Below are 21,696 nucleotides of genomic sequence, written 5' to 3' on the forward strand. Positions count from 1 at the left end.
TCTATCCGCCCATCAGGGCGGGGTCAAGGTAGAGATAAAAGGAAGTGAAAGGAAAAGGGGCTTCCCTTTTTTCTCCTGGAAGCCAGCCACGCTTCTAACTCCTGGTCTGTGCGACACACACTCTCTCTCTCTGGTAAATAAATATATTGTTTTCCCTATATAGCATCAAATATCGTTATAAGAGGTCATCTGTGATCATATTGAGCTGTGATTTGAAGCTGCCACACAAAAGTTATTGTTGGCTCCCAGGAGGCACAGAAGCCTGAGACCAAGTATCATTTGGGATATTCCTATAACATATAGGTTGCAAGGATAGACGGTTAAAATACACAGTGCAAGTCAAAAGCTCTGTACTTCTCAGGGAGTATTTTTCCCACCACATGCACAACACAAACTTGTATGTATATACAAGTGTTTATGTTGTTCCAAGGATGCTCAATAGTCTCTTCAACCTGAAGACCCTTTCACATTGGTCTAATTTTATTTTTCTGACATTTCGTATTGGTCTGACATTATTCCTTCCATAAATTCTATCTTATTTTCCTCTTTCTCCTACTGAAACAGTGCTGAATTGCTACCCTAGGAATCTAAAGTTTTTTCCCATGATGCTTCACTGTTAGGGTGATCTCTGTTTGGGGCGTTATTGCTGTTGTTATAGAGGCTGGTTGGTTTGGTGTCAACTTCTAGGGCCCATTCCTTGAGGATGTTCAGTTAGTCCAGAAAATATATTTCCTTTCATGTTTTTCCAATGCAGCACTAGCAGAGTCAGAATGAGGAAGAGTGAAGCTGTGTGTTTGGATATTAATACTCTTGAGGAGCTTAGGAAGGGACCCGATGACCTCTCCAAGACATCCAGCTTCTGCTGCAACTGGGAACTCAAGACCTTTCTGGTTCAGTGTCCCTGCAAAGAGGAACCCAATCTCTTCTGGGAAAAGAAGAAGGCATGAGAGAGTAGGAAACATTTTTCTGGCTGCCAGGAATAGCAGATGGTCTAAGAACCCAGACCCTCAGCACAGAAATGCCCAAGTCTTCCTGCAGCTTTGCCCCAATCCCTCTCTTTCTATTTCTTTGGCATCTGGGGATACTGTAATAGATTGTCATACATCAGCTGGCTTGACAAAACAATTGTCTTACAATTCTATCAATTCTATAGACAGGTCGCACATCATGTAGTGACGAGGTTAGTTCCTTCTGAGAGCTGAAGGAGAATCTGTTCTATGCTGAAGGAGTAGCTTTCAGAAGCCCCAGAGTGATCAGCTTGTGTTTTCTTGTTCTCTTCCCACTACAAATGTCTATCTCTGAACTCCAATGCCTTCCTTTCATGGGGACACATTAGTCTTGAATCAAGTTCCACCCTAATGACCCCACTTTAACTCCTTTTCTCCAGTGTCTTAGGATGACTATTGCTGTGATGAAAAGACAGAACCAAAAGCAACTTGGGGAGAAAAGGTTTATTTGGTTTAAACTTCCATATCACTGTTCATCTTTGAAGGAAGTCTGGACAGGAACTCAAACAAGGCAGGAACCTGGAAGAAGGAGCTGATCTAGAAGCCATGAAGGAGTACTGCCTTTAGCTTGCTCTTCATGGCTTGCTCAGCCCGCTTCCTTATAGAATCCAGGACCACCAGCCTAGGAACAGCATCACCCACAATGGCCTCGGCCCTCCCCATCAATCACTCACTAAGAAAATACCCTACATGCTTGCCTGCAGCCTGATCTTACAGAGGCATTTTCTCAATTAAGGTTTCCTCCACTCTGAAAACTCTAGCTTGTGTCATGTTAGCATAAAACTAGCCAGCACACTCCATAAGGACCCTGCCTCTAAATAATGTCAGACTCTATGGTCTGGGAGTGGAGATACCAATATAACATTGGGGACAAGGCATGCCATTTCCTCAGTCTCACACCTACCTGCTCCCCATCACACACACACACACACACACACACACACACACACACACACACACCCCACAAACATGCTGACTCATATGTACACTACAAATATGTGTTAAAAGGTGAACACTGCATTCACTGGTATTGTGAGTCATGCAGACACAGACACAGATGTCATATAGAAAAGTTATTCACACAGACCCCTCAAAGCAAGAAACGTCTTATAATTGTATGACAGAATATTATAATGGATATAAATTTGTTTCTTGGGTGAGAAAATGGCTCAATCAGTAAAATGCCTGCCCTGGATGAATGCCTTAATTCAGTCTAGCCAATCAGTGAGCTCGAAATTCGAGGAGCGCCCCTTTCTGGGATTTTTCCCCTGAACATAGGGCTGAGGCAGGTGAGTTTGCAAGTGGGTTTAGAATCAGATAACTGGAATTGTTTCATTGTGTTCTAGATCACAGAGGTGTTCCCAACCACATGACTCCAGAGTGACTTAGAGCAGGGACTTTTGTCGAATGGTGGATGAGTTTAATAGACTGTGGTAAGAGGTGCCAGCTTGGGGTCAGCCGGTTTGTACCAAGGAGAATATATACATTTACGAGGAACTTTTTGCTGTCTCTAGGAATTAGCTAGATTCGGAGATCTGTCTGTCTAAGGTCCAAGTGGTGAATGAATGGGAGAGCTTCAGGAGCACAGAAGACTGGGGCTGGGGGATAGTTCCATTGATAAAAGGACTCATCATGCAAACACATGGACCTGACTTTGAAGGTGACTGAAGCTCTGTATGGTAGCTACCAGGTTTGTTCTGTCAGTACCAGGGAAGCTAAGACAAGTGGGTGTCTGGAGTTTGCTGGCCAGACAGCCTAGCCAAATGCTAGGCTTCCAGTGAGAGACCTGGTTTAAGAACCAAAATGGGAGGTTTCTGAGGAATAACACCTGAGGTTGGGAGGCCTTGGTCTGTGGCTGTCCTTGCTGGCCCTGTCTGCTCATTACTCTGCTGCCTGCTTGTACTTTGCCCCTTTTTTTGTTGTTGTTGAGCCATTTGTATCCCTAATGGGCCATGAGTAGTGAGAGTCAGAGAACCAGCAGAGGTTAGGCACATGCATTCTGGCTTCCATGCACAGCCTGCAAACATCCTGGAGCCCTGACATCACTGCTGCTGGCTTAGACATCTCCTCCTCCAAGCAGCATGGACCACCATGATTCTAAATCACTATGCTTGTGAACACCTTCTGTCCTCTACCTGAGTGGCATGCAACCCGGTGACATGAGACACAGCACCACGCTGACAGCCTGCAGCCTCTCTGCCCAGTGGTTTTTTCCTCTGTCTCTGTTCAGCGGGTTATTTTTTCCTCTGCTCTCCCAACAAGCGCATATTCCAAGACTTAAAAGTAAACTGTCACTTTAAAAGAAAAAAAGTCTGCCTAGTGACCCTCCTTGGGAACTGGTTGCTAAGCTGGTGTTTTTGTCCTGAGAGGCGGCTTCACAGGGAGCAGCCTCCCTTACCCCCAGCACACCCCTTCACTCATTTCTGAAAGATTCCCTGGCTTGACCCAACTGGTCTCTCATCACATGCCTCCAATCCCAGAGAGTGGAATCTGCAAGCTGCGTTGTGTAGAGTGTATTAAGGTAAATTAGTTTTTAATGGAACCGGGGCTGCGGTCCTAGTGGCCTGCTTTCATCTCCTTTCAGTTCCGGAAGTCTTGGAGGTCAGCCCCTCCCTGGGAGCCAGGAGAGTGGACTGAATGCATTGTAACTCCTCCTTTTGTTTCGCTTAGTTTTGCTCTCTGAATCGAAGCCGGGGTGCTGCAGGAACAGCTCTGATTTCAGCTGCTGTCTGGTGTGTCTGGCTTGCAGGGGGATGCCAGCCAGTTAACGGAGAACCCCTAGCACCGTCCTCTGGCCAGTGTGCTGCCAAACACTGGCTGCATGTTGCTTTCAGGCCTTAGTTTAGAGTGTTCCAAGGGCGTGGGTGGAGATGACTCAGTGCTGCAAACTTCACTTTCTTGGTATTGGACGAAGAGCTCTGAATCATAAGGCTGAGGGCTGTCAAGCTCCAAGAAAAATCTATGGGCTGTCAGTTAAACTGACTGCTTTCTTCTTTGCAAAGAGGTGCTATGAAACTCTAATAAAGTCTATGGGAAATATGTGCCTACAATTGCATTTTCTATAAATGTTTCTGCAGATAACTGTAATGCCAGTATGATATATATAGAGAGAAGGGAGGACTGTATATGGATAGAGGAGATGTGTGTGTGTGATGTATACATACACATAGATATACATAAATCAATCTAGATATAGATATTTGACCTAGAGTTCATTTACAGGCCTAGAGTGCATTTCCAGAGTCATTCATTTGAGTATTTATTGAGCATCAATAATGCAGCAGATGATGAATTCAACTTTACATTGTAAAAAAATGACTTAGACCAGGTCCAATGCTGGGAGTTTGCTGGGGAAGCAGATGCATGAACAGATAGTGAGAACACCATGAGCTGCTGCCAAAAGAGATTTGTAAGAAGGTCTAGAGCTTGGTGAACAGCAGGACTGAGTCCAGGGAGGAACTTCAGCACTCCCAGGCCACCGCTTGGGCCAATCCCACAGAGCACACCCTATGCACACTGCAGCAAACACTGTCATAGCCATCTGATCAAATGACCACACACAGCTACGTCACTAACCTGTCCTCAAGAAGCTGGGGCTAGAATGATTTGTTGTCACATAATTAATCATAAAAGAAGGCCTATGACAGCTTCTGTGATTCCCTAGCTTGTATAGGAGGGGTGGGAAAAGCCTCTAGTCTCAGAAGAGAGAAAATGAGCATGGGTAGGAAGGCTGGAGGTTCCAGAAACGCCTAAAATAGACAAAGTAAAGCAGGTGGCCTGGGCCTGGCTGCAGGAAGGGGCAAGCAGACTTGATTATGGCCGCTGCCACTGTTTGAAGACAAAAATGAGAGAGAATAAGGTTAGTGGAGCTGAAATGCCTAAGGCTTTCCTTGTGATTCTCCTCTGTGTCCAAGCTCTTTCCTCCCTCTCTATCCTTTTCTCCCACTTTCCCTCCCAACTGAGAACTCTTCCTGTGATCATCCTGGTTCAGCAAGACACTTGAAAGTATCGGTTCTCAACCTGTAAATCACAACCCCCTTTGAGGGTCAAATGGGTCACCAAAAACCACTGGAAAACACAAATATTGACATCATGACTGACTACTAACTAGATTGCAGTTATGAAGTAGCAATGGAATAGGAAATATTTTTTTACAAAAATGATTTTATGGCTGGGGGGGTCAGCCCAACATGAGGAACTGTATTAAAGGGTTGCAACATTAGGAAGGTGGAGAACCTCTGATTGAAAGGGACAATTCACTTGTGCCTCTCCCTTCAGCTATCAGACTATTGAAACAATAGACTCTAAGAACTGGGAGAAGGAAAAGGTCTGGGTTCTGGTACCAGCTGGAGGGAGAACTTACCTCAGAGAAAGACAGTCTGACAGTTTGTCAATCATCTTGCAGAAGATACTGGGGCAGAGACGACGATGTGTCAGTGATGGACAGGACCACACCTTCACTAAGACTGCTTATTTATGTATATCTCCTGGTACCTTCTATTCCAACATAAATTTCATGTTAGGACCCTGGAAGACAGACGTCTAGGTCACTGAACTCCTTTGTTCCACTTCCTAATGTCACTGTATTGAATACATTCCCTTTCTCTGTGTTTTTTTTCTTTTTCATTATTTGTCTCTTTAGCTGACCTACTGGGGGACTGGTGGCCAAGCCTATGCTGTTAGAGTTACCAAGGCTCAGGTTCTGACCCTAACTCTGGCAACATTCTTAATAATAAAACCTACCATGTGACAGACATTTTATTGCAATCTTTTTAGTCTGGAGCCCATAATAACCCTTCACCCCTTGAGACAGGAAGTATGAGTGTGCCTTTACAAAATCAGCACAAGATCACGCAGCTGGTGAGAAGAGGAAAATATGAACCCAGGACTATATTTCTTTTCTTTTTCACAAAGCCTGTACTCTTTAAAACCATAATTTCTCTGCAATAACACACCATCCTTTGTGATCAGTTATGATTGAGAGGTTCTTCTTTCTCTGAGTGCTTCTCTGCATTCCGTAAGATCATCATGGGGATCCTTGAGATGTCTATGACTGGCTGAGTTTAGATAGTCCATGTGGTCAGATACAGTGTGGGGACTGTCCTTTTAAAATGTATTGTTTTTCTGTACTGTGTAAAATAGATTACTGGCCTAGAGACGTCCTTCCCTGCTGCTATAGTATTTATGGCTTTGCACTCTAAGTATTTTCACAATAAGGAACTAATAAACAATGGCAATGGTTACCTTGTTTAGCAAGACTTAAGTCAAAGAGTGTGGTTGGTGTCTGGGAACAGGAGAGGACTTGGAACTGCCAAGTGTCAAGGTCAGACACTAAATGTGAGATTTGAACACATCACATAATTTTGCAAGTATTAGTTTCCTTGAGTCTAGCTGGCATGTGTACTACTGAAATGTGTTATACGGGAATGAGCAGAGAATATGTGTAGAGACTGCAAAGCTTTAGGTCGGCAAACCAGGGCTCTTATTTTGACATTGCCATAGAATGTATTAACAAGTGGCCACAGCAAATGCTGATGACAGGGCTTATTAAAGCTGAGTCGTGTTTATTCATCTTTTCTGAGCAGCAGTGTTCATAAGGAAGATAAATTTTTGTGTCATTTGATTTCCTTCAAAACTCATTCGAAGGTAATGACCGGGAAAGAATGGGGAGAGAGAAAACAAGTCCATTACATTTGTCATTTTCCACTTGTACTTTCTTTTTCTGTATATTTTTTCCTTAATTTATGGAAACTCTGTTTCTGCTTACTAGAACACTTCACATTCTTTATTTCCAGTTGCTAAGGACCAGAGGTGTCTGTCAGGGCCATCACTGTCCATAGCGCTCCTTGTATGTTTCCTGCCTCTCTGCAATACTCGCCAATCCTTTATCACTGGGTCTGCTTTTTTCATGGTTTCCCTTCTGCTTGAGCCTTGGAGGGAGGTCTGTATGGAAGACAACTGACTTGCAGATCATTTGTTTTTCATTAACATGCTAATTCCCTTAGACACCTGTGGTGAGCTGCTTAACTGGTCCAGGGCAACTAAGATTTGACACTCATGGGATCAAGAAAGGCTTAAGATTTGTCAGTCCTGTGTCTAATATTTCTCCTCATCTTCTCTCTTTTAATCTTCACAGCATCCCAGCAAAGTTCTGAAGGACTCCAGAATGTGCCCATGAAAACAGAGCCAAACAGCAACTGAGTCATTTCTTTGACAAATACAAATGCACTGTCTACTAAGTGGCATGCGCAGAGGCTCCAGGGCTAAACATCACACAAAGTGCAGTTCTTTGGGAACTCTCTTCTAACAGTGATGGGCGGACACTGATGTACAAGTGCAAAGCAGATTGGTGGTAAGTATTATAGGAAACGAAGTCATTTTAAGGTACTCACAAAGGTCTTGGCAGGCTCCTAACACAATGGGAACGTTATTGTATAAAGAGCTCTTAGGAAAGACCCTCCTGAAAATGAACTGTTACCAGAGACCCAGAGGAACTGTGGTGTGTGTGTGTGTGTGAGAGAGAGAGAGAGAGACAGAGACAGAGACAGAGACACAGACCCTCCTGAAAATGAACTGTTACCAGAGACCCAGAGGAACTGTGGTGTGTGTGTGTGTGAGTATGTGTGTGTGTGTGTGTGTGAGAGAGAGAGAGACAGAGACAGAGACAGAGACAGAGACAGAGACACAGAGACAGAGACACAGACCCTCCTGAAAATGAACTGTTACCAGAGACCCAAAGGAACTGTGGTGTGTGTGTGAGAGAGAGAGAGAGAGAGACAGAGAGAGACAGAGACAGAGACAGAGACACAGAAACACAGAGACACAGAGACAGAGGGAAGTGAGGAAGGGAGGAAGGGAGGGAGGGAGGGGGAGGGAGGGGGGAGTGACGGGGGAGGGAGGGAAGAGTCTAATAGTGTAGCTAGCTTCTATAAGAAGTTCTAGGTAGAGGGAAAAACATATGTAAGGCGAGAGGGTCCAAGGGCTAAAGCAGCCAAGGGAACATAAGGTTTGACAAGATTTTGGATTTCACTCACTAGGTGAAGAAGAGTCATTGGAGGGCTGTGGATGGTAGAATATTATGATCCTACTTAATTTCCAACCACGCAGCCTGGCTTCCATGCAGAGATGACTGTAGGTGAGCAAAGTGGGGAGCAGAAGTGTCAGGCGTGTCCTAGGTGTTCCTAGAAAGGCTGAACAATAGAGAAACAGCTACAAAGAGAAGTGAAATGGAGAGGAGGCATTTTTGTTTAAGGAAAAGACAGGTCAGTTTTAAGTCTGGTAGGAATGAGCCTTGAGAGCAGGAAGAAATGACTGTCCAGGCAGCAGGTTGGGGTGGGAGATTACAAGATCGCAGTCCCAGGAGGGAAGTGATGGGCCCCACTCCCCACCAAGAGCTGGGCGAGGTGAAGGCAGAGACCACAGTGCAGCAGCAAGTGAGGAGTGCTGTGACCCCACGGGAATTGCAGGAGGTGAGACGACTTAGTCTCACCTCTCTGCTCGTTGAAATGAGAAGGCCATTAAGAACGGAGACTTGACTTACCGGGCAGGAAGAGAGCAAAGGCAAGAGCTAACCTCCAGCCAAGGTCTGTCTGGCCACCAGGGTGTACTAGGGGCAGAGTGCTAGCACCCCTCCTTCTCTTACTTCCCCCATTTCTGGGGTTTGCAATGCTTGTGGTGAACAGCTCTACCATGTGCACAATCCTCAGTCTGCCTGCATCAACAGCAAGAGACACTGATGATTTAACTCTGCCTGACCTCTCCTCATACTTTCTCAGTCTGGGAACCATCACAGCCAAGATGAATCCCAAGGAAGAAGAAGTAAAAATAATTTCAGAGGTAAGTCACTGCTTGGCTTCCCCTCGGGACCCTTTTTGGGTAAGGCAGTTCAGTCTGGCAACAAGCATTCATGGCATGTGTTGAAAGTGATGCTTCAGACAAAATAAATTTAGCAGGATGAGATAGTTCCAAGAACCAGAAGAGCTATGGGGAGCTGAGCTGTGCTCTGCACAGTTGCTGGATTCATGAAATGGTGGCCACAGTTCTAGAACATTCAGGCAGAGGTAAGACCTCAGCATTCCTGCAGGGACGCATAGCCTTCATTAGAAGTGAGGTCCTAGAAAAACCGGCTTGACTGCAACTCAGGGTTGCCTTGTTTGAACTAATCATTTTGCTGGCCTGTGATTGACTAGGAAAAACTGCTCAGATTCTCCAAGATAGAACTATTTGTTATAAACACACACACACCCAACTATATTTCAGTTCATTTGCATACTAAATTATCACTTGTTACATCTACCAAGTACACAGGCATACTTGGGCCAAACTTAGTTTAACTTAACATATGCCAGAACACACACTTCAGGTGTTCCTTTTCTGCCTTTGTTGGGGAAGGAGGCAGATGATGAGGGCTATGCAACATCACATAGCCTGGGGTCTCACCTCTACCTGAGTGTTCTGGAACTGTGGTCATCACTTCGTGAATCCAGCACACAGCAGCTCTCACTGTCCTCTGCAGGGCCCAGCTCAGAGAACACCAATTCTATGAAATCTAACCATTGCTGACAATTGTAGGTTATGAATAAAAGCCGGTCCCTAGAGACCTGTCATTTCTGACTCCTGTTGTGCAAAAACTCAGACCAGACAAGGAAAGCCACCTACAATGGAGACTGCAATTCACTTAGCAGTGGCCAGATTTCTCCAAACCCTTACTCCCCCTGGATTAAGGCTCATGGGGTTGAGAACACAGAAAACAGGCACTTTTTGTTTTAATTTATTTTTATTTTCTGTGCATTGGTGTTTTGTCTGCATGCATGTCTGTGTGAGGGTATCAGATCCCCCTGGAACTGGCATTACAGACAAGTGTAAGCACAATGTGGGTGCTGAGAATTGAACCTGGGTCTTTTGTAAGAGCATCCAGTACTCTTAACCACTGAGCCACCTCTCCAGCCCCCTGGGGGCACTCTTAATAAAATCACACAGATTAACTTTAAGCAAGTTGTCACATGCTTGTGATCTACACACACCTCTGTCTGTTGTTCTTACTTCAACAGTCTGTGGCGATCTAGCCATGAAGAAAGACCTGTAGCTTTGAGCTTGCATTCCATCCTCCATAACTCCTACTGGACACTTTCCCATTGACTAAGGATTGGGACCCACTAGACAACAATTGAGCTAGATTTCTCAATGGCTTGTTCAAAGCCAAAGAAAACTAAGAATTAGACTTTGAGCCATGCCCACCGACCTGGACACTATCATCCTCTCAGGGAGTCTCCAATCTAACAGCAGTCCTTCCCACAGGTCTGGGGAGAGGAGTAAGGATGGAAACCTTACTCCAGGTAGACAGAGTTCATCACAAAACCAAAAGCCCAAGGCAAGCGATTCTCTGGCTGGGATCTTGGTTCCCTCCTCTGGAACTGACCTCTGTGTCTTCCCTGACACCAATAGTCAAGGAGAAGGGGAATAATGGGGATGGGATGTAGATTATCCATCTGTGTCAGGTTTCTATGAAGCTTTACACCACTAATATCCAAGCTCTGCTTCCCAATTCTGCATCAAGGCTTTGGCAAGACAGGAAGAGCCTTGATGTTTCTGTTTGTCTATTCATTTGTGTTCAAGATAGCCTCACTTTGTAACTCAAGCTGCCTTCAACTTTCTGTACAGCCCAGGCTGCCCCGACCTTCCCATCTCAGCTCCCAAGTGCAGGGATCACAGGGATCACTCCACATCCAGCTACCTTGCAGTTTCTCATTCATTCAAAAGCACTGATGCCAACATTTATAAAATTGCCTAAGGAGGAAATGGTGAGGTTTGAAAACCTCAGAGATTTTAACTCTAAACTTATAAAATATACGATGCAAAACACAAAAAAAGAAAGGGATGTTTACACTTCTCCATTTCCAAAAAGATCTCCCAAATTTCCCTTCAAATTGAAACGCCTGCTAATTCAACTCATAGTATTGTTTCCTTTCTTCCTTACCTGCCTGCTGCCAAGCCTGGGAGGCACCAAATGAAATCTCAAACATGAGCCCACTGTGTGCCCCCGCCTCTCCACCTGTCTTGGAAATTTCTCTTTACAATCACCTTTCTTAGAATGAAAGTGGGGACTACATTGTATATACATGATACTCCCAGGACCTGGTTTACACTAAGTGTTCAATAAATGTCGAAAGCATGAATGAGCACTTGTAACAATAACAATGGGAACTTAACACTACTTCACTTACAATGTTTCAGTTAGAGTGAAAGTTCTCCAGAACCAGCCTTTTTTTGAGATGAGTGCCTGCTGGGCTGCCCCTTAGATTTTTTTAAAACTGTCTCCTTGCTCAACCCTGCAGTAGTAGTGGGCATTATAGGACAGCTGAGTTCAGAGGGAAAGTACCTGAAAAGTATCTTCTCTTTGTGTTTTGACAAAGGAGTTCACTGGAGATGATGTGGACGCAGATGCAGGAAGACGGAAGAAGAATTCCAAGGTCCAAAGAAAACAGAGAAAGAAAAAGGTAAGAAATGATGAGAAATTGTGTCTGTCCATGGAGAATATTACTGATACGTGTCACTGATGGGCACCCTGCCTGCGCCTCTGGGAAGTCACACAGATCCCCCTGAGATGGTAATCTTCATTATCAGCTTGACATGTGTGGGAACAGGGAACCTCAACCAAGGAATTGGCCTGTGGGGCATTTTCACGACTAACAATTGATGTAGAACAGTCCAGCCCGTTGTGAGCAGGGTTATCCCTAGGTAGGTAGGCCTGGGCTGTATTAAAAAAAGATAGGTAAACATGACTGTGGCAGTACTCCAGTAAGCAACTTCCCTCCATGGCCTCTGCTTCAGTTGCAGCCTCTGCATTAACTTCCTGTCCTGATTTCCCTCAGTGATGATTTATTACCTGGAAGTGTAAGGTGAAATAAACTCCTCCTTCTTCTTCTTCGAGTTGTTCTTGGCCACAGCAATAGAAACTTAACTAGAATGCCACCCCAGAAAACATCCCTCTCATGGGGAGTAGTAGGTCTTGGCTCTCTCCTGTAAACTGTAAGGCAGGCATGTAGATGGATGATCTAATGTGTGGTGTGGGGCTTATAGAGAGACGGAACTCCAAACAGGGCTATGATCCATGTTAAGAGTTTCTGTCTGTTTTTGTTGTTTCTTTGTTTTGTTTTCCTGTATGTCTAGGAAGGAGGAAGGCAGCTAACTTGAGTGCTGGCCCCAATGGTCATAGACTATAATGAGCAGTAGATGGCAGTGCAGGCTCACAAATCTTAAGATTCCCTCTTTCTACCCCAAGTCCCAAATCCACAGTTAACTCCTGTCTCCCCAGCCTGCAGCCATCTTTCCCCCACCTCTCCGCAGGAGTTTCCCTCCTCCGCTGGAAGCAGCCCCGCAAGGTAATTCAGTTCCCTTAATAAGGGAGCTGCCATTCCGGAGAGGAAAGGCAAGAAAGGGGCTCTTACTAGATGGGACTTGCCTGGATTAATCATTATGCCAGCCTGGGAGGGAGGGAAAGGGAGCGCCATTTTGAGCTTGCAGTCACATGATGAGACTGCCAGGAGAGGGAGAGTAGACCTGGGAGGTGGAGAGGGGACTGGGAGAGTCTGGGACAAACCTTCCTGCCAGCTCCTAGCGACTCTGCGTTTTTCCACTAGGGAAAGTGGAGACAACGAGCGCCTTCAACCTTCCCTACATGCTGAATCCAGCCATAGGGGAAGGCACAGGGGTCTGGGAGGAGCTGCCAGAGCTCAGGAGCCACTCTCCGCCCACTCTAGGAGACTGGGAACACCCATAACCACATACCATCCTGAAGTTTTTAGCAGTTCCGTCTGTTTGTTACTCTGCAGCCCTGGGCTTAATCTGACACCCTGTGGTGTCAGATTAAAAGTAGAATCACGCAGTGAGCTGAGAGTGACAGAAGATAAAGCTGCCTGGCATCTTTGGACCAAACAGTAGAAAGCCACAGAGAATGCCGTAACTCTGAGTGGTTGAGTTTTGGAAGCCCAACTTTACAGGCTTCCTTGTGTTCATTTAACCTGCACTAGAGCCTTGATCCCCATGACGGTTTTATTCAGATGCCCCCGTCCTTTTGAGTGATCTATTTCCATTCGAATCTCTGATCTGCAGTTCCCTGTGCGTAGCAATGAGTTTATAGAGGCGGGGCAGCACAGCAATTCCCAGTGCAGGACAATGCTTTCACAGAGAAAGTGGGTATATGCTTGCCCAGGGCTCACAGTCAGGCTGAGTTGGCTGTGAGCTTTAGTCTGCCTGGTACACAGGCATCCTTACCAGCCCTGCTTCCTTGACACTTTGAGGAAGACATCACAGGCTATTCTCAGGGGCACCCAGTGTGGAAACAGTGCCAGCCCAGATAGCCACTAATACTTGAACAGTCCTTTCCTGTGTATTTGGGTTTGAGGATGAAGTGTTTTGCTGCGATTCCCTGCATAGCTTTAAGTTTTTTCCTAGCAAATGTTAAAACTATTGTCTTATTTTGGGATGCTTCGACACTATGATGGGAAGCCTCCTAGTAACTACTCAGGCTGGCCTCAGTGACCTGCACAACAGAGCCACCATGCACAGCGTGGAAATTACTAAGACCCAGCCCTTCCACAGTGACCTGGCCACATCTTACGAAAGGGACTGAGCCAATGAAGTGTAGGCATCTCAGAAACCTCTCATCTATTCACAGCCACCCAGCACTACCCCTGAGAAAATGGTGTCAGACAAATTCCAAGATAGCGGGCAGCCGGAGATGGTGGAGGAAGAGCCTGAGACCAACCTCCTGAGCTTGACAGCCCGGCGGGGGCCCCGGAGTGAGTATCTTGCTTGTATTCAGCTGGTCATTATTAACTGCCAACCACACACTCAGCATTGAGCAATGTGGTGCTTGATTGGGGGTATTGTTTGTTTTTACCTGTCAGGGGTAAGGCTGCCTGAACAGGACAAAACAAGAGGGACACAGCAATTCTCAGGTGTTGGTTTTTGAAGTCCCTCTTTAAGGGGGCTTTAGCCATTTGCCCCAATTCTGTGGCTCAAATTCTAGGGTAGCATCAGACTAGAAGACAAGACACACAGTTGGGGTGCTCCGCTATAACCAGGAAAGGTAGACAGCAGTAACTGAAGTAGAGATAACACAGATAATGAAATACGTCAGAATTCATAGGAGAATGACATAGAGGAGACACACATGTGAGTGAAGGAGACTGAAGAACAGAGAGGAGTTTCTGAGGCTACTCACCCTTCACAATGCATGCACTCATGCCCTGCACATGAACCTTCTACTTCTGGGAACCATGGCAAGGGGGCAGGGGAGGTGGTTTAGTGGGGAAAACACTTGGCTGTGCAAATGTGAAGACTTGTTGAGTTCAAATACCCAGAACCCATGTAAAAGCCACACATGGTAGCACATATCTGTAACCCCAGCACTCCTATGTCAATACCTCCTGTGGGAGGTGGAGACAGGAGAATCCCTCAAAGCCCACTGCCCAGCTAGCCTGGCACACACATTGTACAAACAACAGAGACCCTGTTTCAAACCAGGTAGAAGGTGAGGATGGATACCAGCGGTTTGTAATGGGTTCACTGGGGCAAATGCATGCCTACACTCAGACACATAAGTGTGCACACACATACGTACATAAGATTTTTTTAAAGAGCCTTGGCTGGTCCTTGAACTTCACAGCATTTGTTCGTGTCCATACAGTGAGCATCATTCATTGTTAGCCCACTGTGGGGAAAACCATGGCCCTTCACTCCCAACCTTTCAGGCAAAGTGGATTAGACAAGAAATGTGCTCTCGGGTCTTCCAGTTACAGTTCTTACACTCTTGCACTGTGGCAGGGCTGGCGGGTGGAGTAACTGTTAGACATTAGAGGCCTTTGGAAGCAGCTGACCTAAGTCCAGCCCTAAGAAAGGTGTGGCTCCAACAACATTAGAGCTGTCAGGAATCCCAGAAAATCAGACTAAGATTGTCTTCCAAAAAGCTGTTCTTTTTTCCTACATGCCTTTGTCAGCTTGAGCTGCCCTAAGTAAATATCACAGATTGTGTGGATGAGAAATCAGAAGTATATTCGGCTCGCTGAATGCAACACGGGGTCTCCTTTATCAGCAGATACAGAGTTGCACAAGGATGGCAGGGGCTCCATGCCTTTAGCATCTGAGCAAGTGGGACTGCCATCTTCAGAGGAAAGGGGCGTCCGGAAGGACGTGTGTTGAGGGCTGGTAACCAGGAAAAGAGATGCAGAGTAAGAGATGCTTCTTGGGTACCCAGGTGGACATGGATGTATGGATGGAGGAATCTGGTGGTTGGAGAGAGGGGCTGGGACAGGAGAAGGCTTCTTCAACCTTCCATCTAGAGCAGTACTTCCTGCCCTCCACCATACATACAGTCCTGTCACCTGAGCTTTTTCTTTCGGTACACACCTCACCTCCTGCGCATGCTCCTGAGGCATGCTGGGAAAAGACTGCACTACTAGGGCAGAATCTCCCCCGTGTCAGACTCCGCAGTGTGTTCACTCTGAATTGTGTCAGCCTTCGGTGCACAGAAGTTTTTAAAGTTTAGTGTAGCTCCACTTACTGATTTGTTTTTGACACCTGTATTTTTAAAAAGACTTTATTTATTTATTTTATGTATATGAGGGCTCTATCTGCATGAATGCCTTTATGCCAGAAGAGTGTGTCAGGTCCCACTATACATGGTTGTGAACCACTATGTGGTTGCTGTGAATTGAACTCAGGACCTCTGGAAGAGCAGCCAGTGTTTTTAACCACTGAGATATCTCTTTAGCCTCCAACACCTGTATTTTTAGTGTCATTATCCAAGAAGTGATAGCCCAATTCAGTGTCATAAAGCTTTTCCCTTATCCATTTTGAGTTAATTTTTGTTTATTGAGTAATGAGCCAGTTTCATCTTTTACTAATTAGTTTAATTATTTACATTGCTGCAGGTGCATATTGGCCTGGGTGCACATATAGAGATCCAAGGACAACTTGTGTGACTCAGTTCTCTCTCTCCACTCTAGGTCCCGGGGATAGAACTCAGGTTGTCAGGTGTGGTGGCAGGTGCCTTTACCTGCTGAACCATCAGCTCCCAGTATCATTCTTTTGTCTGTTGACATAAGTTTTCCTAACTCCATATATTGAATACAGTGTTTTCCTGTCGAAGGGTCTTGGCATATCTGTTGAGGGTCATTGTAGGGAGTATTTTACGTATTTTACAGGTCATCTCACCATATAGTCAAGGATTTTATTGCTAGGATCTCCATTCTGTTCCATGGGATTATATTTCTGTCTTTATGCTACTACAATGCAGGTTTGCTGGCTTTACCTTTGGAATGAGTTTTGGAATTAGAAATGTAAAGCCTTGAATATTGTTCACATTCAAAGCTGCTTTAGCAATTCACCATCCTCTGACATCCCTTTAGTACTTTAGGGTAGACATTTCTATTCTCACAAAATAAAAATCATTGTGGTTTTCACAAGAATTGTGGTAAATCTGTAGATAGTTTGGGTAGTATTGACATTTTAACAACATCAAGTCTTTAAATCCACACAGCCCTTCCATTTATTTTTCTCATCTTTAATTTCTTTCAACAGAATTTTGGCTTTGGCTGTGTGTGAGCTCTTTACTTCCTCATTGACTTCCTCCTAAGTGTATTACTTCATTTTGTATGTTATTCTAAGTAAAATTGTTTTCTTAATTTCATTTTAAAATTTGTTGTTGATATATGCAAATGCCACAATTTTCTGTTTTGTTTTTGTATCCTGCAACTTTTACTAAATTTGTGTGTGACTCTAAATTTGTGGAATCATTAGAATTTCTTTTATACAAAATCATGTCATAACTAAGTAAAGATAATTTGACTTTTAACATCCTAATATGGGTGATTTTTTTTTCTTTTTCTTGCCTTGTGGCTCTGCAAAAGAGTTCCAGGACTGTGTTAAAATATCAAAAGCCATTATCTTTCTTTGGTCCTGATCATAGAAAAAAATAGTGTGAGAATTGAATATGGCATCAGCTGTGAGGTGTCTGTATTTCATTTTATATTGAGGTTGTTCTTTGCTTTCTAGGTTATGAAAATTTTTATACTGAAGAAGTGTTACCTTTTCTGTGATTGGGATCATCATATGGTTTTGGTCCTTATCCTGTGGTGTCTTGTATCAGTTGGTTTTCATATGTCGAACCTTCTTTGTATACTTCTTCCTGTCCCTCTTTTATATGTTATGGGGAAGTTGTATGCTTGTGGTCTGAGCCCATGGGAAAGGTTTGTTAACTTGACCTAAAGCTAATATTCCATAAATGAATTGTGAGGCTATTCTTTATAACTACTTAACAAACATTATTTACTTCATTTCCCAAGTGAAACCTCCAATTTAGTGTTCTCCCCAGCCCTGATATGAAATTTTATATTCATGGATAATGTTGAGAAAGCTGTGGAACTTTTTGGCTTATATGAAGCTTTTATTGTGGACAGACAAAGCAATGAGTATGTTGAGAAATGTTAAGACAATGTTCTGAGCTAGGCAATGATATAGCAGGCACCATCTAATGTCTTTACACATATTGTATTATTTAGTTTTCTAAGTAACTCTATTCTCGGGCATTGTTTGGTACATCAGGAGGGAAGGTCTAGGGAGTGTTAACAGTGAGAAGTGACAGCAAGAGGTTCCAGCTCTCATATGCTGACCTGTATTCCTACTTTGTCACCTGTTGCATCAGTGTGGACCCACAGATTTAACATCGGGTTATCTTTAGACTTAATAATTCAACCCAGTACTATAAACCTAACAGCAGTTCTTGAGAGTATAGGGAACTCCTAAAAGGGGGCATAGAGCTATTTAGAATCTTCATGAGACTGTAAGCCCAGCTGTGCTTGATCTTTTTCTATAAAGAATAACAGTCTTCCCTTACTTCCCAAAATAACATGTTTCCTATTGGATGTTGTTGTTGTTGACAGCTCTGCTCTGTATTGGGCCTTGTTCTGGCATAGATGTTAGTGCTCACTTAGCACTCGGAGCAGATGTGCCCCACAGCCCCCTCACACTGAGTCTGTCCACCTCGATGGAAATGTGTGATTCTTATCCTGACTCTTTACTTTACTTGACTACCCATAAGCACTTTCTCCATAGGGCCTCACCTTGACTGTGGCCTTCCATCACTCTGTAACATTCATACAGGTCTCCCAGTATTGTCAAGGTCACAACATTCACAGATTGTGACCACCTGGCCTCTCCCACGCACTCATCTATGCAGTCTCACTTCCTTCCGGCTTCTAACTTGCTCCTCTAAGATGCACATGGTCCTGACATTCCACATAAGGAAGAATGTCACTGAATGCACATCAGTTGCAAAGCTTATCACCATCTAGTTTCAAGGCATGTACATTCCTCAGGGGTCCACCTTGTGCCGTCTCTTAGCAAAGTAATGATCAGATGTGAGGTCCTTCCTCGCTAATGTCTGTCTTTGTTTTCCATTCATTCTTGCTAGTTTCTCTGATTAAAGTGTCACCTCGGAGCCAGTTTCTCAGTATTGGTGGAAAAGAAAATACAGTGAAATCTGAGTAAATGAGATAGATGATTTATTTTAGGCATGCATTTTCGAAGTCGTCAAGACCCAGAGAGACAGACACAGGAAACAGATTTTCTGACGTTAGACTCAGGAGAGCTGCCTGCAGGAGTGAGGCTGGGTTACTGCGGAGCATCTGGAGAAGAGATGAGGATGCTAATCAAAGGAATCACAACAGAGCTTCAATGCCCTAAAAATCTATGCTTCTCTGATTTCGCCCCTCCTTCTCCTCTAATCCTTAGCATCTGCTGATCTTTAAGACTGATATGCATACTTTTTAAGTTTATGCTGGGAAAGACATTTAGTGATTTTTAAGATTTCCTAATTCTGCTTGGTAGCATGTTATCTCCCTAGCTAGAATGTGAGCAGTGTGATGGGAAAACTCTTGGTGGATGCTTTTGCATCTGTTGAAGGTAATGACCTAAGAGAGAGTATGTATACACACGGCAGCCATAAGGGAGGGTGTGTGAGACATTACACTTTAAAAGGTACTTCAATTTATGAAGCATTTCATGATTTTGGATAACAAGGAGAGTGGGGGGCACATAAATCTCCCAAGAAAGGGGAGATACAGATCTCTGGTTGAACTGGGGGCTAGTAGGTATGAGAACTTGAGGGATCAGGTTGCAGGGTGGGCGGAGAGAGAGAGTGCTGAGAAAGATGACTGGAAAGGGGGACTTCATGGATAAAAGCTTGAAGTGAGGGAAATGTCCAAGAGTCTACAAGAGTGGTCCCAGCTAAGACTCCTGGCAGCAGTCGATGCATAGCCTGAACCATCCCCTGTGACTGTATTGGTGACCTCCTAGGTTGCCCGTGGAGACTTCATCCAGTGACTGGTTGAGGCAGATTCAGAGACCCATGAGCCAAATATTGGGCCAAGCTCTGGGAGTCCTGCTGAGAAGAGGGGGGAGGGATTATAGGAACCATAGGGTTAGGGACATGAGAGGAAAACTCACAGAAAGCTAGCCTGACTCATGGGAACTCAGAGTCTAAACCAAAAACACCAGTGACCCTACATGGGACCAACCTAGGCCCTGTGAATGTATGTAACAGTTGTGTAGCTTGGTCTATTTGTGGGTTTCTGGCAATGGGAGCAGGGCCTGTCCCTGGTGCTTTGGCTGGCTCTTGGGATTGTCTTGCCCAGCCTGAATGCAATAGGAGGTGTTAGGTCTTATGGAAGCTTGATATGCCATGCTTTGTTGATGACCATGGGAGGCCTGTGCCTTTCTGAAAAAATATGGAAGATGGGTGGATTGAGGGAAGTGGGGGGGAAAAGAGGGAGGGGAGACTGAGGTAGAGATGTAAAATAAATTAATTAAAAAAAAAAGGTTCTTCAAGCAAAGTAAATGTCACCGTTATTTGAGTGAAAGCTGATGGTGGCCATGACTGCTTCTCTGAGATATGCTGTGTGACCATTACTACCACGAACCCAAGGAAAGCCATGGTGATAATTCACTCCATTTGACCTAGTGGTTAAGTACTTTAATTTTTGTTGTGGTACAATATGGAAAAGTTACTTTAAGCTGCTGTGACTACTAAAACGTAGCTCCCAAACTGGTTGCCAGTTACTCTATTGCATTTACTAACCATCTCTGCAATCTCACACTGGGTGGGCTTGTCCTGCTCTGGGAAGAGAATGGACTTGCCAGTTTGAGGGCAGGACTTGAATCCATTTATAGGAAGATGACCTTCTGAAAATCGCTCACTGTGGCAGCAAAGAAAAGTTGGCAAGAACAAAGCTTTCATAGCCTCAAACGCAGAGTGGGGGTGAGGAAAATAACTCATCAAGTCTTTGAAGCTGGGTTAGACAGCATGAATGAACTTGCAGATATTGAGAGAAACCTAGGACAGCTCATTAACATACAGTCACTGTCTCTGTACCAGTGAGGCCGGAAGCATTGCTTCCTTTACTAGCCTGGAGCTTCATCAACCTCGTGTTCACAGATGGCTTCCACACCTTCATATTCTTTCCTATCACCTGCACGCCCTGTACCCCATTTCTTCCTTTATCCATTCCTAATGAGAGGTAATACACTTTCAGTTTTTCTCTTTTCCTGAATAAGTGGCTCAGATATATATGCCCCTTTGTATTCAGTAATATCTGTGATATGCACATTGTCTCGGTGACATAGCCATTGCTCTAGTTGAAGTAAGGATTAACCCCTGAGACCTCCTCACATCAACTACCCATTCAACCAAGAAACAACACGCTGGAGTTCAGGGCTGACAGAATTGGCAACTGTCTGTGGGCCTTTAACAGTCAGGAGCCACTCCTTCTAGTCTTGGTTGAACCAAAGTGACCATCCCTAGCAGGGCCAGTTCTCCATGTCAGTCTTCAAGAATCCAATTTGTATACTACCCTGTCAAAGTGCTATAGCACTGTGGCCCGTTTGTTTATGTGCAGCTCTGAACTAGCAAAATTACATCCCCCCCCCTTTTTTTATCTAATTCACCCCGAGGGAAAACTATTTAAAAGTAATTTCCTGTGTTTGTTTGTTTGTTTTCAAGGCCTACCTCCCATCCCTTCAGCATCCAGAACAGGCTTTGCAGAATTTTCCATGAGGGAACGCATGAGGGAGAAGCTTCAGGCTGCAAGGGTAAGTAAGAGAGACAGACTCAATGTTCCCTTCAGAGCTGATTGAGGTTTTCATGGGATTGTCTTCCACATGTTGTATGCTCCAAACTGTGTAGAGCTGCGAGCCATTCAACCCCTGTTCTTCAAGTCCTAAATGTTAATATACTTCACATTGGTAGAGATGAAAATTTTGCCAGAAAATGGTGCTCATTCTTCCAAACCATTTTCCTTGCTCTGATCAGTACAGAGGGACAGCGTGTAATTGTTCTACTGACTCTTCTTTATTGAGATGGAGGCAGAGGTATTCTGATAATTCGTTATATATAATGCTTTCCCATTTGGTTTTTCAGTCCAAGGCGGAAAGCGCATTGCTGCGGGATGCCCCCACTCCTAGGCCCCGGCGCCTGCACAGTGCCAGTGAGAGGGAAACAGAGACTGAATTTGGCACAGAGGTGAGACACGGATTCTTTCTACTGTGACATGAGGTTCCTCTACTGTCTAGTCCTACTTTCCACTTCTTCACAGTGGGACAAACTACAACTAAATTCTTGGCATTGTTTATG

General features: G+C 44.6%; 1 protein-coding gene across 4 annotated transcripts in view; it reads left to right on the forward strand.

Moving 5' to 3' along the window:
- The first annotated feature begins 3,342 nt into the window (after window positions 1-3,342).
- The window catches only part of Cc2d2a (coiled-coil and C2 domain containing 2A), a 71,765-nt gene continuing 53,411 nt past the window's right edge, over window positions 3,343-21,696 (forward strand). For 2 of the 4 annotated variants that reach the window (XM_040747037.1, XM_040747040.1), the window contains exons 1-7: window positions 3,343-3,528; window positions 7,144-7,359; window positions 8,783-8,843; window positions 11,420-11,503; window positions 13,684-13,807; window positions 21,067-21,155; window positions 21,484-21,585. In XM_040747037.1, the coding sequence (XP_040602971.1) occupies window positions 7,334-7,359; window positions 8,783-8,843; window positions 11,420-11,503; window positions 13,684-13,807; window positions 21,067-21,155; window positions 21,484-21,585 (486 nt within the window). In that variant the 5' untranslated portion in view covers window positions 3,343-3,528; window positions 7,144-7,333. Of the gene's footprint in view, window positions 3,529-7,143; window positions 7,360-8,044; window positions 8,143-8,782; window positions 8,844-11,419; window positions 11,504-13,683; window positions 13,808-21,066; window positions 21,156-21,483; window positions 21,586-21,696 lie in introns of all 4 variants that reach the window. The other 2 variants (XM_040747039.1, XM_005068811.4) reach the window with 2 other exon arrangements.

This window comes from Mesocricetus auratus, unplaced genomic scaffold (assembly GCF_017639785.1).
Source record: "Mesocricetus auratus isolate SY011 unplaced genomic scaffold, BCM_Maur_2.0 Super-Scaffold_100006, whole genome shotgun sequence".
NCBI lineage: Eukaryota > Metazoa > Chordata > Mammalia > Rodentia > Cricetidae > Mesocricetus > Mesocricetus auratus.